Source organism: Malania oleifera, chromosome 11 (genome assembly GCF_029873635.1).
Source record: "Malania oleifera isolate guangnan ecotype guangnan chromosome 11, ASM2987363v1, whole genome shotgun sequence".
NCBI classification, from domain to species: domain Eukaryota; kingdom Viridiplantae; phylum Streptophyta; class Magnoliopsida; order Santalales; family Ximeniaceae; genus Malania; species Malania oleifera.
The window spans coordinates 13,136,236-13,152,519 of NC_080427.1; the positions used below are offsets into that span (position 1 = coordinate 13,136,236).

Below are 16,284 nucleotides of genomic sequence, written 5' to 3' on the forward strand. Positions count from 1 at the left end.
CAACACCTCTTGACACAAGATCAGAGCTCTCACGTGCCAGGTTGAAACTAGGTTTGGTGTTGCGTAGCATGATTTTTCTGCTCGACTCCTCACATCTAACTTCAGAAAAAACTTCCCAAATAGAAGGCAATGGCTTCTTGCCGAGAATGCGGGCTCGGACCTCGTCCAAACTCCGATTAAGGCCGGCTAAAAACATGTAAACCCTGTCGTTTTCCTCTCTCTTCTTGTGGCGAACATGGTCGTTTGAATTCTCCCAGAAATCATCATTACACTGATGAAGTTCCTACCATAACGTTACCGATTTGTTGTAATAAGTAATAACATCGCGATCATTTTGCTTTGATCTCTAGAGTCGAGTTTTCAACTCAAATATTTGAGAAGAATTCTCCAGGTCTGAATAAAGATCTCTAACGGCCTCCCGGATGTCTTTAGTAGTGGGAAGAAATAGGTGAGGTTTTCCAATGGCAGGTTCCATGGAATTGATAAGCCCAGCAATAATAAGAGAATTTTCGGACAGCCATTTTTTTAGATTAGGGTCTCCAACAGCAGTTTTCAATATTTCGCTAGTCAAATGCCTCATTTTGCCTCTGCCATCGATCGCCAATTTTACAGACTGAGCCCACTCGGGAAAATTGTGCCCATTGAGTTTTGTAATCGTGAGATAAAGGGCTGAATTCTGGGAGTAGTAATCGACAGATACAGGCTTGGTAGGAATAGTGGGATTGGGCGGAATGGTTTCGGAAGTACCGGAAGTGTTGGTAGGATTTCTTTGGGCACCAGTCATCGCCGACTTATACGACATCATCAGAAGAAAGAACAAAATAGAAAAAGGGCACGAGGCTCTGATACCATGAAGGTTTTTTTAGAAGAAGAATAACCATTCTTATTTAATTTCAAGAGACACGTTTACAAGATAAATAGTATAGGAAGGCCACCAAGTTAGGAAGGCCACAAAATCAGAAAATCAAATCACCACAAAATCAGCAAATCAAATCAGCTGATCTCTAGGTTGGAAAACAGGAAACAGAAACTACTAGAATCTGAAATAGTAGTTTCATATTTTATTTGCAAAAAATAGAATTTCCTAATTTATTCCCTAGAAATCCGACATTAGGAAAGGATTTTTTTAGGCATGCCAAAGGAGTGATATACTGTAGCACATGGGTAGGCATTCTATTAATAAGGCAAGAAGCAGTTAGAATAGCATCCCCCCCCCCCCCCCTCTCTTTTCCAAACAAATATTTTGGAATATGCATAGAAAACATTATAGCCCGTGCAACCTCAATTAAATGACGATTTTTTCTTTCAGCGATGCCATTTTGTCATGGGGTGTCACAACACATGAATTGATGTTGAATCCCTCTTTCTTTCTAAAAATTTCCAAAACTTGGTTGAAATATTCTGTACCATTATCCGTTGCGAAGTATGCTTATTTTTTTGTGAAATTGATTTTCGATCATACTATAAAAATTCTTGAATACTATTTCAACTTTTGATTTTCCATTCATCAAATATACCCAACAAATCTGTGTATGATTATCTATAAAAGTCACAAACCATTTTTTTCCGAATAAGGTAGTAACCTTAGAGGGACCCCAAACATCGCTATGAATCAAATAAAAAGGTTTTGATGCACGGTATCCTTTTGAATTATAAGGAACCTGATGACTTTTTGATAAATGAGAAACGTCACAATGAAGAGAAGTACAATCCAAAATTTTAAACAAACTAAGCAACAAATATTTTAAATAAGAAAAATTATGATGCCCTAATCTAAGATGCCAAAGCATTATTTGATCACACACAGGGATTGAACTAGTACTACCACTCAAGCCCTGAGCTTGTTTATTGCTGAATAGTGTATCATCAAAATAATAAAGGTCATCGATCATCCTAGCATTGCCAATCATCACCCCCGAGTTCTGGTCCTGAAATTCACAATGAGAATCAAAGAATATGATACAACTGTTAAAATAATGGGATAATCTACTAACAGACAAAAGATTGCAAGTCAGTTTAGGAACATGAAGGACAAATTTTAATTATATTTTCCCGAAAATTCTAATTAAACCTACTCCTGCAATGGACTAAAGACTAACATCTGCAATCTTAACCTTTTTATTACCCGAGCAAGGATAATAATATTGAAACAATTGAGATATATTGGTCATATTGTCGGATGCACTTGAATCAATAATCCATGGTGCAAAGGCTAAAGAACTGGAATGGGCACTCAGCATATTACTTGTTTGGGCCAAGGAACCAATAGAAGTACTAGATACCGGATTGGATTTCAGCAATTGAAGAAGTTGATCCATCTGCTCTGAACTTACAACATTGGTCTGGGCTTCATTTTCTATAGGAATCACTTGGTTGTTTCCAGGTCTAGGTTTGCTACTCTTCCAATTTGTTGGTTTTCCATGTAGTTTCTAGCAGGTTTCTTGAGTATGGCGTGGCTTATTACAATAGTCACACCATACACGAGATTTTTGATTGGGATATATAACCGTTGTACAGAGGCATTAGCAGCAGTCAAAATAGTAGAATTAGCAGCAACCAAAGTCGAGTTCTCCACTGTTCCATCAGCCCCTTTTTTCTTTACCATAACATTCCAACAACAATCTTCACATCTCACTTCAAAAAATACCTCTTTGATTGGAGGCAGAGGTTTTCTATCAAGAATCCTCCCCCTCGCCTCATCAAACTCATCATTGAGTCCAGCCAAGAATTTGCCAAGAATTTAAAAATTCTTGCATTTTCCACCATCTTCTTGTTGTAGTTGCAATCATCAGGGCTCTTCCATTCATAATCATTGAATGGATCCAAGGCCTGCCACAGTCCCTTAAGGACATTAAAATACTTAGTCACACTGTCTTCCCCTTGTTGAATCTTACCAATTTTTTGCTGCAATTCATAAATCTGAGAATAATTTCCAAGGTCAAAATACATCTGACTGTCATTATACCAAAGTTCTTTTGTAGTAGGATAGCACATGTAATTGGCACTAATATCCTCATCCATTGCGTTCACAAGCCAAGCCATAATCATGGAATTTTCAGCATCTCATATAGCATATGATGGGTCTGCTCTGTCAGGGGCCTTGGTTTCACCAGTAAGGTACCCAATCTTACCTCTTCTGCGGATATACATTCGAACTGATTGAGACCATCTCAAGAAGTTGGCTTCATTGAGACGGATATTTGTGATTTGGACTGAATGGGGTTCGGTATGGGCTACTTGGGTTTCAGTTTTGGTGTTGACCACAGGTTCAGGTCTAGCCATGGTGGAAGTTTCGGAAATTTCAGACATAATGGAGGCTGAACAGGGTTAAGACAATAAGGCCTAGGTTTAGGTTTTAGAGGCTATGACTGCCGAAAAGAAAAGAAAACCAGGCTCTGATACCATCTAGAAGTGGAGTAGAATTGAAATAATATTTCTTATTATTTTAAAATAAGGTACAATCTAAATGTCTTATAGACTACAAGGATAATCTAAAAGGAAAGAATAATAAAGGAAAGAATAACAAAAGGAACGAATGACAATTGCTAACAAATCTCCTAGAATATCTCCTAAGAATATATCCTAGAATATCTCTTAAGAATATTTACATAATTACAGAATTTCTCCTATAATCAAGGAGAGTTGACTGGATAAATTTGGAAACTTTCCAACAATGTGACATTAATTCCCCTTGTAATGTTGTGTTTTCTTTGTTGGATTAACTTTAATTTTCACTTTCACAACTTGTTAAAGTTATGGGGTTGAAGTTGTTCTGAAATTGAAAATTTTCATTAACAAATTTTTTTTTTTTTATGAATTCATGAACAGACGTAAACCCATCTAGCCTCAAAGGGGAACTGCAGAGATTGCCAAAATCACTTTCTGAATCTTTAGAAGCTCTTGAGAAGGATGATGTCTTGAAAGATCTCCTTGGTGAAAAGCTTTTGGTGGCAGTAAAAGGAATCCGTAAGGTAGGTTTCAAGTATGCTTTGAGAACTTCTCAGTTTAACCTGCACACAATATTCTGAAAGTGGTCTAGAATTTTGACCTAGGTTTTAAGAATGCTTTGAAAAACTCCTACTTTATTTGGCTATATTTCATTACACATGCGTGTGATATTCTGAAGTGGTCTAGAATTTTAACATATTTGCGTATTGTCAGTGGATTGAAGGTGACAAAAGTATTACAATGTTTCAAACTGATGAGATTGTAGTACATTGATTAACTAAAAGGGGAGCGCAATTAGATGATCTGTTCCTTCTCTTCATGCTGATATATGGCATTGCCAAGAATTTAAAAACTACATGGGTCTTAACAGTGCACAACGGTGCAAGTCAATCCCTCTGGACCAAAGTCGTAATTAATCCTTTTCATTATTGCCTTTAGCTAATCAAGCAATTCTTGCCATATATCTGGCACAAATGGCAAAAGCCTTGGGCTGTCAGGTACAGTCATGCATTTTGAGTCTTGAGACAACTACGTCATAGAAAAAATGCCAATCGTTAGCATGTAGGAACAATTCTAAACCATTTCTCCAGGACCCAGATTAGAAGGAGTGGTAGTGCATAATGGTTTTTTCTTATTGTAATTTCTACGATATTCTCAAAATACTGTCAATTTAGTTGGTGCAAATGATTTTGCTAATATTATAGTGAGTCCTGTTCAATGTTAAATAACTTCAAATTATTCCTCAGGAAAATCTCTTTAATCTTCTTAGATTATTTTTCCTTTTCTTTTGTGGTTCTTTATATAAGGTTGCTATCACATAAAAACTGGACCTCCTTGCTTCAAATTATTTGAATTTTATAATGAGGCATACTGTTACACTCCTTGAACAAACAATTATAACCCCTCATGCCCTATCCCTGCCTAACTACTGAATAAAGTGGGTGTGCTTGATCTGTGTGTGTCAAGTACTAGACCTACTAGTGATCTCTTTCAAGTAACCATCTGATATTTTTAGCTTGGAATGGCTAGCTTTAAAATTTCAAGCAGACATATATTCATTTCAACAAAATGGGGCAGCTTTGGCATTTGGATTTTACCTGATTAAATTCCTGACTCAAATGCAGTGAAATTGCTGACTGTGATGTCTTGTTTTGCAGGCGGAGATTGACTATTACTCACAGAATAAGGATGCATACAAGAAACTTATACATCGCTACTAAGGTGACAATCTTCAAAGCACAGTGATGATAACAATAGTTACGCTGGCATTGATAATTTTATGAGAAAAACTGAAGAGTTTATCAACCAAAATAACAGCTGCAGCTGTGGGGCCTTTTCTCATCAGCCATGTTTATTGTAACATGATTTTTTCATGTTACTGATACTTTTAATTTTTTCTTAAATAAATTTTGGGAGTCATGCTTCTGTATGTGGTAGTTTGTATTTTTACAGTTTTACTTTTGACTGGCAAAGGGGCGGGGGATGGGATGAAATAGAAAATATAAAGATGGATGCTAAAAAATGAAGTAACAAATACGATTCCCTTGCATTCAATTTTCTTCCATTCCTACATGCCAAACATGTGATAGCTTCAATAATGCAATGACTCCTCCTTTAGCAGTCTCTAGTCTCTTAACGGTGCCAAACCTACTTGGTGCTGATGCATGTTCGGTTTAGTTTTTCTCATTTAATTCTTGCCCTTCACCCCTGCTGAAAAATTACTAGTACAATGACAAATGTGAGTTGCTGTATATTTTCAATGCAATTGCTGTATGCTCAAAATATGTTTATTTATTTTCATTTTGAAGGTATAGATATGTTTATTTAATATTGCATAACTTATTTTTGTCATAATTTAAACTGCATCCAAAATAAGTTATTCCTGTCATGTACATTAGATCAACACTCAGACTGACAATGATAGTTGTTTGTTAATAGGTTTAGAAGTTGGTATTTTGAATTTTAAATTCAAATTTCCAACTTCTTTTCCCTCTCTTTTGCATGGTTTATAATAGACCATGCATGAAGTCATTTTGGGCACGCCTTAGTGGGTAATAAGAGGGACGTGTTTGCACTTAAAAATAAAAGTTTTAGGAACCTTTAAGGGAGATCAAGCATTGACCTTTCTGAGACATATTCTCCCATCCCATTTTCATTTCCTATCTCCATTTTTCTTTTTCTTTTTTATGAAAAAGAGGGCCACCTCCTATCCTTATGAGAAAACCCCCCACTTATGGCAGAGGAATACCGTGGTTCCAACCTTGAGACTTGGAGACAATAAAATCAAACCCCAAGACTCAAAAACTAACTTAACTAACTTATTCAAAACCAATAAACTAATTACCAGCAACCAAACAAATAAATAAGAACTAAACAACTATAAGTGGAAAACAAACAAAATTCTGGAAGATAGCACAAAGCATTACGAGCGCAAGGAAGGAAATCCCTACAAATCCAATTGAATAATTCTCCTGACTTGCTGTGGAAGATCATCTAAGCAATTATATGATCAATATATATCAGATTCATCCTGTTTGGCAAAGAAATCCACACTTTTATTCGCCTCCCTGTAAAGATGTTCCATTTTGTATTGTATGCCTCTCAATGTTAGCACAAGCTCTTCCCACAATTTCCATAAGTTCCAAGCCGAATACTTCCCAGAATTAATCCACTAAACCAACAAACAAAGTCACAGACAATCTCCATTTGATCAAATCTGAGATCTTTGCACAGTTTAATCCCTATAATAATCGCTTTCAATTCAACCATATGCAATGATTTTTTTACTTCTTCAAAATCCCTAATACCCAAACAACCCTCATAAACGGGCTTACATATATTAGGTCAAGAACACCATTTCCTTTTCCTTTTATCATTTACTCCACTCCAATAAAAATTCGATAACATAGAATTTATCTTTGTGATAACAATATTAGGAATGTCCATTACCGCCAATTGATGAACCGCCATTGATGATAATACATGCTTAATTAAAATTAAGTGGTCCCCTTGAGATAAAAGGTTAAATTTCCAACTCGATATCTTTTTCCTTAATTTAGCAATTAGGGGCTCTAAAATACGGCCCGTAAGATGACTCGATATCAAAGGAACACCCAAGTATGTAGTAGAGAACCTTCCTTCTGCAAAGCCAGCCATCCTTAACAAGGATCTCTTCCGAGCATAAGCAATTCTCTTTGATAAAAAAAAAATATTTGACTTGTCTTTATTTATCATTTGACCAGACCAATCCTCATATTTCTTAAGAGTCTTGATAAGCATTCGAATGAAACTTCTCTTGCCATTGACAAAAATAAGAATGTTATTCGCATAGAGAAGGTGAGATACCAAAGGTGCCCCGCGAGGATGATAGCAAGCCTCTATCTTATTCTCCATAAATTTTTTCTATAGAAACCGAGAAAGAACTTCCTGTAAAATAATAAATAGATAAGGAGATAGAGGGTCTCCTTAGCGAAACCCTCGAGAAGGTTTAAAGAAACCTTTATAAGTGTCATTCATCATAATGGAGAACCAAGGAGAGGAAACACATTCCGCCACTAAACCACAAAATCTCCATGAGAATCCAAAGCTTCTCAGAATCAAGTTTAAAAAATCCCAATCGACCCTATCATATGCCTTAGCCATGTCTACTTTGATAATTACATTTCTACCATTAGACTTCTTATGCAGAGAATGAACCATTTCTTGTGCCAATGAAATATTTTCAAATATACTTCTACTAGGAATGAAAGCTCCCTGCTCCAGAGAAATCAATGCAGACAATAAACTTGTCATTCTTGCAACAATAATTTTTGAAAAAATTTTGTAGATAACACTACAAAGACTAATAGGCCTAAACTTGTCAAAACTCTTGGAATTCTGAATTTTTGGGATTAGAATAATGTAAGATGCATAATAAAATCTAGGAAGAGGAGACCCAACAAAAAAATCTCTAGCTACATTGATCACCTCTTCTTTTACAATGTCCCAACAATCATGGAAAAAAGCCAAACCAAAACCATCTGGACTTTGGCTACTATTTCTCGGTATAGAAAGAATAGCATCTCTTACCTCCAGCTCAGACGGTGCATGACAAAGAGCAATATCCTCCTCTTCAGAAACTATAGGAGATATTATATCAACAAGGTAAGTTGTTCGATTGGGGCTACACCTGTTAAGAAAGTTCGAAAATACCTTACTGCACCCTCATGAACAGTTTCCATAGAATCCAACACTTCTCCATTTGAAAGTTTTAATGAATGAATCATAGTCTTCTTCCTCTTTTGGTCCACAAATGCATGAAAGAACTTTGTATTGTTATCCCTCGCCTCCAACCACTTCTTTTTGGCTAGCTGAGAAATACGAATCTCCTCCCTATTTTCTCATGCTTCCAACTCGAGTTTAGTAAGGAAGAAATCTTTCTCCATTTCTGGAGAATACCCTTCCTGAAGTTGAGCCTCTAGAACCTCCATACTTTCCTCTAGTTTTTTAATGTTCTGATGCACATGTCCAAAAACCTGTTTGTTCCAGTTTCGGATTATAACTTTTGTATGCTTCAATTTAGCAACAAGTCTAACTAAACTCGTGCCATGTGATTCCTCCCTCTAGGCTTCCTCCACGCAAGACTTAAAAGACTGATGAGTGTTCCACATATTCTAATACCTGAAGGAAGAAGGACCATACCGATGCAAATTTCTATGAAATCGAATAATCAATGGGTTATGATATGAAGTCCTCTTTCCATACTCAAAATAAATATTTGGAAAATATTGGAGAAGATTATAATTATAGAGGACCCTATCCAATTTTTCCCAACTCCGAGAATTTCTACTATGACCATTACACCAAAACATGTTGCTGCCACTACTAAACAAATCCATAAGACCACAGTTGTCCAAGCAATATTAAATTCCTCCATAGCCGATAACGGCCTTATATGACCATCAATACGTTTCGAATCTGAACGAATGATATTAAAATCTCCCGCCTTGAACCAAGGGAAATCATCCCTCTTTACAAACTCCAAATCATTCCAAAGTTCGCGACGATCTGTTTGATGACATTTAGCATAAACAAATGAAACCAAGAAATTCTGATCCCCAGAATTAAAAATACCCGAAATAACTTGATTAGACATATGTTGTAACTCGAAGTGCACTTCCTCTTCCCAAAAGTTTACTCTCCACTGATGCATTCGCACAAAAATTTGGAAAATTTAGAAAGTCGCCCCATTGCAACATTAGACTTTCATCAGAAAATGGCTCTGAATAAATCAAAATAGAAGACGAAAATTTCCTCATTAACTTTTGTAAACGGCTTTTATACATGCCTAAACCCCGCACGTTCCACACTAGAATTGTATTAATCATAAATCAAGTTTTATTGGATGGCTAATAACCCCTTGAGACTTCTTCTCACTTTGCCCATTAATATCCTTTAACTTAACAAGCGGAACATGTAAATCATTATCCAAACAATAGCCTTTCTCCAATAGGAGTTTCTCTAAAGTATTTGTCTCCACCTCCCTATCCGATTCATAATTATATGGGACAACCTGGGCATGATTGTACACTCTTGTTCTAAAATCTCTGAAACCATATTACTAGATGTCATCAACTGATCACGCATTACTATAACATCTTCCACTATCAGAGCATCAGTGTCGGGAGCACCCAAGATTGATTCAATAATCTCCTCCCTCTCCTCAATCTCATACTGTTTTGTGTTCATATGCAAAATCTCCACTTTAAGCCTCGGATCTTCAGGAACAAACTCCCCCTCTTCTATCTCACTTTGCGGAATTGTCTCAACCAATGGCAAAATTTGTGATGTCGTTGCACCCTCTTGAACATGAGCCACCTCTAAAGGTTCTTCAACAATGCATGGATCTATCAATTTTTTCTGAACTTCCTTCCCTTTATCCAATTGCTTCACATGCCAAACTTCTTGTCGATTTTCTTGTCTAGCATTTTTCGTATCCTTACTTCTATCCCCAATTTTCTATTTATTTTCACCCACTCGGTATTCCACCTTTGAATGCCCTTGTCTAGGACATTTCTCACAATAAAATCCTTGTTTTTCGTACCTCACTTCCTGCCAAATTTTCTGATTTGTAGAAACAACAATCAGGAAAGCATCCACCTGATCTGCCAATAAATCCACCTCCACGCACATTCTCGCACCTGTAACCCTAGTTCGGTTAAGCGTAGCATTGTCAGTTCCCAGGTATCAACCAAACCTCCTGGCTAGAATTTGTAACAATTAGGCCTGTACATGTGCATCGGAAGACCAGAGAGAAATAGCCATTGAGGGGCCAAGGATGGTTCTTGCTTCAGATTGAAATCCTTTGTCCATCAAAAAATACAAAACGAAAATCCAGCCAAAATCCTTCCTTCACAAGACCATCCATGAAGAAAATCTCATTCATTCTTCATCTGAACTAGTACACGAAAATCATCCATGAAACTAACAGAAGGGATCTCCGAAAGGCCCTATGACTTTATGATATTCAAACAGATAACATCAATGGATGGCCTAGAGCGCAAAAATTTCAAAACCAACGCAAACTGTAAATCTTAAGCCACTTTGTTCATCTCAGCCTCAGAGAATATGAAACCAATATCTCCATCTACATCAACAGGATATCTCATGGCTAGTTTGAAAGAGGAAGATGACGGGTTAACAGTATGAGAATGTGATACTACATGGGCATACAACAAATGTCCTGAATGACCTTTCGAAAGAGGTCCCAGTGGTGGAGGATCCACCAGAGGGCTTGCAAGCACTGCCATCGAAACCCTAGACCGTAGGCGTCTTACTTCAGCGAAACCTTAGACTATGCGATGGTTGATGAGAGACAAACCTGATTAAGGATGTTTCAAGTACCAGTAGAAAAATGGCTTGCCAAATTCAATGTCCTGGAGATCCGGTAGGCGGTGAGATGGGCGACCGTCTATGGTTGCGACTAGTGACTCTGCTCTCTGGCGAATTGCGCACAGCAGGAGGAGGTTGGGGATGTGGATGTGTGATGTGAGCGGAGAGAGGGTTGGGAGGGACAGAGCTTGAAGTCACTGTGGGTCAATGTCGCCCTTTCGTTCTGAATCTAGACCACTGTCGCGAGAGCTCTGAATCTCCTCTGCAAATCTCGGAATTGCGCAGACCGCCATCTGAGTCTCCTCTGCAAATCCCTGAACGACTCCCTCACGTTCCTGAACTCGCCATTGTCGCGAAACGGTCGTCGTGAGAGCTTTGAATTTTCCTCTGCAAATCTCGGAACGGCATAGACCGCCGTCTGTGTCTCCTCTGTGAATCCCCAAACGGCACAGAGTCGTCGTCGTTGCGAGGGCTAGGGGTCTTGCCATTGTTGTCGCGAGAGCTAGGGTTCTGAAATCATTTGTTTTCTTGTGAACTTTTTTTTTTCTTGTGACTTTGTTTTCCTGTGACTCTTTTTCCACTAGCCTATAGTGTGTGTTTTGTGATTCCTTTTATCATTCTCCTTTGTATTTGATGTGTTTGCATTTTATTAACGCATACATAAAGTGTGCATTGTTGTAGGGTGTTTTTTTTTTTTTTTTAATGTTGTTTAATGTTATGGGTTTAGGTTTGTGTACAAGTGGTGAGTTTTGTGTTTTTTTAAACAAAAGTATATGTTTCATAATCAAATTGATTTTGGTGTCATTTATTTCAAAAAAATGCAAATTTTTTCAAATGATTTTGCAAATCTTTTCTACCTATTTTCAATCATAGGCATGTTGATTTCTAGCATTAACATGTCATCTAGAATACATGTAGAACAGACTAAAATTTTGGTTTCATAGAAATATGCATGAAAATTACAGAATAATGAAAATGGATGCAGGCAATCGACCAATTCTCCTTTTGTAGGCAGTTAATAGGCCACTTTAGAGGCTGTTTTTGGCCATCTTCTGGACTTCTCTTGGTATTTTAGATAAATGTTTTGTTTATACACTTTATGGAGTGTTTAGTAGAGTGTGTTGATTGTCTAAATAATATTACATTTATGTTTTTTTTAAAAAAAAAACCAAAAATATAATTTTCTTTAAGGATTTCTTTTAAAAAAAAGTTTTTTTTCCCTAAAAGTGGATGTCTGTGATGCAATTTTTAGGCATGTTATTAGAATAAAATTTTCCTAAATTCAAGTGTTTTCAAGGTGGATTTGTGATTCTCTTACCAAAAAATAAATAATTTAAATTTATTTTAGAAATAAAACTTTTTTTTTTTCAAATTGATCACCAAGGATGTGGCTTTAGGGTGGAAAAATGGTTATTTTCTAAAATTTCAAGGGTCTATTAATTCAAAAACTTTATTGAAAAATCATGTTTTTCTCAAAAATAATATTGATTTTTTCACAATATCTCAAGGTTTCTTTCAAAACCCAAAATGTTTTTAAGTGAAAGTTAAGAATATTTTGGGAACTACATTTGGCTTGATTTCTTATGTGGAAGGTGTGTAGGCAGTCTATTCTCGTAGGTCCAACCATATCTTAAATAAATAAATAAATAATTGTTTTCATTGTTTCATGCTTCTTGTGTGCTAAAAAAAATGATCAATTTTCATAGATTCTGAAAACCTTTTTAAATAGTTGGGGTGATCACTTATATTTCTAGAATTAAAAAAGCAAAAGGGTTGTAGCTTGTTGCAGACCATTGACCATCTCTAAAATTCGAACTAAATCTTTTCAAAAGACACACACACAAAAGGTAAGATCAATAATCATTCTTAGAACGAGTGTTTTAGGGTGTTAGTCTTTTAATTCTTATCTTAAAGAATTAATGGGTTATTTTCCCTATTCACAAAGGTACTATTGAACCTAAACTCTTTGAAGAAGGTTTTCCAATATTTTTTCTTTTGAAGAAATAAAATAACGTGGCAATTTAAAATGTGAGTTAGGGACTCAAAGGTTTGGTTTTCTATATTTCACTTATTTTTTTTAAATAATTACCAAATATAGCGGCAAAAAATGAGCCACTCAAGTTTAATGTTAATCGCTTTGGCAAGTCCACTAGGGACTAGGGAGAGTTGAGTTGCCTCTTTATGTGTTTGTGTTTTTTGGTGTGTTTGTATGTTAGTTGTTTCTTGTTTTATGTTGTTTATGTTTGTATATGTGTTATGTATAAATTTCGTGAAATTATACCATGCCATATGTGTATGATATGCCATGCTCATGCATTTGCATTTAATGTTGCTCCAATTCACTCATATATCACTACACAACATGAGTCATATGCTCGGGCTTTTACTCTTTAGGACATAGAAGAGGGAAGAAGTAGTGAGGCCCCTGTGGGGCTTTGTCTTCTGTATGTCTCATAAAAAATTCCCTCACTCAGTTTGTTCACTTTGAAGACAATCTAGTGGCATTTAGATTTTGTACTGCTTAGAGCCTAACATGCACTAGACAACTATATCCTTCTCCTATAGGATTAGAGCTTACCCAATGCTTGGAGATAAACAATATGTTAAGAAACATGAGTTGTAGACATGATCTTTAGGGGCATGCTAACCTCTCATCATGTATATTTTGTTCTTCTCATCTTAGAATGTGATTGCATAGGTATACAACATACTAGTGAAAATAGTTAGAGTGTTAAAGGAGGCTTATCAGTTAGAGTGGCATTAGGTTAATACTAGAGACACCATCCCAGTTGAGTATCACAGTTCCTTGCCAAAGAGAATGAATAAACTTTTAAAACATGTAATATGCTGTGTCAAGTCATTAAGTCAAACAAAAAGTCATACGTAGTTTGATTTTTTTTGACAATTTAAAAAATGCACTTCAATCTTGGATGTGACATAAATTAGGAAAAGAATATATTTTTTACAATAATACATGGAATTAAAGGACAAGTAAAACTATGACAAAGAGAATGAATAAATAACAAATAAAACTGAGAATTAATCATAATAATAGATGGTCAAATTTTAAAAATAAATTATCACGAAAAATGCAATAAAATAGCAAGTAGAATGAGGTGTTGTAACAATCAACACTACTAAAAATTAGGGTATTAGTGAATGATCAAATTCATCACTAATTTTTATAAATTCGCCACTAATACTATTAGTGACGAATTTATAAGCATTAGTGACAGTTTTAAATTAGTTGCTATATCTACCGTTACTACTAACTATTAGTGATGAATTTTAAATTTGTCACTAATAATATAGTATTAGTGACGGATTATAACTGCCAGCAAAACCCTAATACCATCATTATAAATTCTACATCGGTTTAGCTCAAATTTGTCACTAATAGCAGGGTATTAGTGAAGGATTCAAATTCGTCACTAATAGTTACAAATTCGTCACTAATACCTTAATATTAGTGATGAATTTGAATCCTTCACTAATACTTTATTATTGGTGATGAATATTTAATTCGTCACTAATACCCTACTATTAGTGACGAATTTGAATCATTCACTAATAATTAAGAAATTAAAAAAAATTAATAATAATTTTTTTGAATCATCAATTCCTGTAAAAATCTGTAATTACATTTTCACATACATAACCTAAGACCATAATTACTACAAAATTCATAAATTATTCAAAATTTCGAATTCAAATATAAATTCAATTAAAATAAAAAAATAACATTTGTTCAAATAAGAAATTTTTTTTTCAAAAAATTCAAAATTCAAATACAAATACATTATACAAATTTAAATTAAAATACAGAAATTCCATTTGTTCAAATAACAATAAAAATTATATAGAAATAATCAAAAATTGCATCCGACGACTGTAGTGCATGCATGGCATCGTGCTAATCTTATAACAGTCACGAACCCTACAAATTAAGAATTATAACAAAAAAATTAGTATACAAATGGATAACAGAATGGAGAGTTGTCGCTCAGTATAATCAAGAAGAAAAATATAGAGAGTGCACCATACAATAATTTTCAACCCTAAACGAATAACTGAAATGAATGTGAATGGTGTACGTATGAATATATACAATTGCATGCATCAAACCACGCACATAAACACTTTAACTCGTTCTCAAAATAGAGTATCCCTAGTGGTGGACAAATGATAATGTTTATCTATAGTTAAAAGCATCTATATGTCATGTATGTTAATAGATGCAAATTTAGGGTTTAATGAAATGACTTTTCATTTAACTTTCACTCATCCTTTCAAAAATATTTTAACATTCATTTTATCATAATTATCTTTGTACATGATTTTTTTTTTTTTTTTGAAAAAATTTTAACAAAATTTTGACAGCATGTTGTTTATAAATTGGACATTTTCCTATAAAACATATACCTGAAGTATGGTTGTTTTCACAAAAGAAAACATTTCAAGCATGCAACAACCTAAATCCAATACCAGCATGCAATTCATTATGTACTTCATTAGCCATGCAGTTGGCGTTCAACATAAGCATGTATTCCAGTAGTTCAATATACAATTCATATAACATAATACCATCCATCAATAAAATATTACGAGGAAAACGTTAAAGCACAATTCAACTAAGGTTTTCTAGTTTTGTCCAGAAGGTTGCTTCTCAAGCAATTTTGATGTAGCTTGGGTTGTGCATGAAGTTGTGACTTAGATTATGAGAAGGCTTGTGATATATTGAGTTGGGGTTTCTTGGATTCAGTTATGAACATAAAAAATCTTTGGTTATAGATTCAGGAAATGAATTATGATTTGTTTTCCTTCTATTCAATGATAGTGGAGAAATCCAGGTTTACATCTTCCGTTTTTTTCATGGCAGTCTGTTATTTCATTTTTTGTTCAGTTTGGTGGTAAATGTCTTAATTAGAGTGCTAATTAGGTGTGAGGCTTGTGGTCTTATGGAAGGTTTGTTGCTTGGCAGGATTGAAGCCTGTTTCTCATGTACACTTTGTTGATGATTTTTAGAAGGTTTTAAGATTGCCTTTACTTTGTTGGATATTTTTGAGCTTGTCTTTGGACCTTATGATTTAATTTGCTAACTTGAGTTTGACTATAAAAGTTTTCAATATATAGGAGGTTTCAAGTTGTGATTCTTTAATGAGTTTTAATGTTCATAAGTGACTTTCACTTATATGACATTTAGTTCTTGACCTTTTACTGTATTTTGTACATTGTTGTTCTTAGTCAAGTATTTTACATTTTCAATGATAAGTTTGTTGACCTTATAGGTCATATCCCGTTTTGATTATGACAAATACTCTAATGTTTAATGGTTGATGAGTTTTGTTGATTAAGGTGTAATCCCAAGAGGGGGGGGTGAATTGGGTATTTTAAAAATTCTTTGAAACCAATTTACCAATCAATTCCTATATTTAAGTTTAACTAGTCACTTATCAAGTTGGTATG

The 16,284-nt window shown here is 35.0% G+C and overlaps 1 protein-coding gene across 1 annotated transcript in view; it reads left to right on the forward strand.

Moving 5' to 3' along the window:
• Positions 1 to 5,568, forward strand: part of LOC131167992 (protein fluG) — a 127,658-nt gene extending 122,090 nt beyond the window's left edge. The window contains exons 17-18 of the mRNA XM_058127115.1: positions 3,829 to 3,971; positions 5,106 to 5,568. Of these exons, the coding sequence (XP_057983098.1) occupies positions 3,829 to 3,971; positions 5,106 to 5,168 (206 nt within the window). The 3' untranslated portion in view covers positions 5,169 to 5,568. The remainder of the gene's footprint in view (positions 1 to 3,828; positions 3,972 to 5,105) is intronic.
• The last annotated feature ends 10,716 nt before the right edge of the window (positions 5,569 to 16,284 follow it).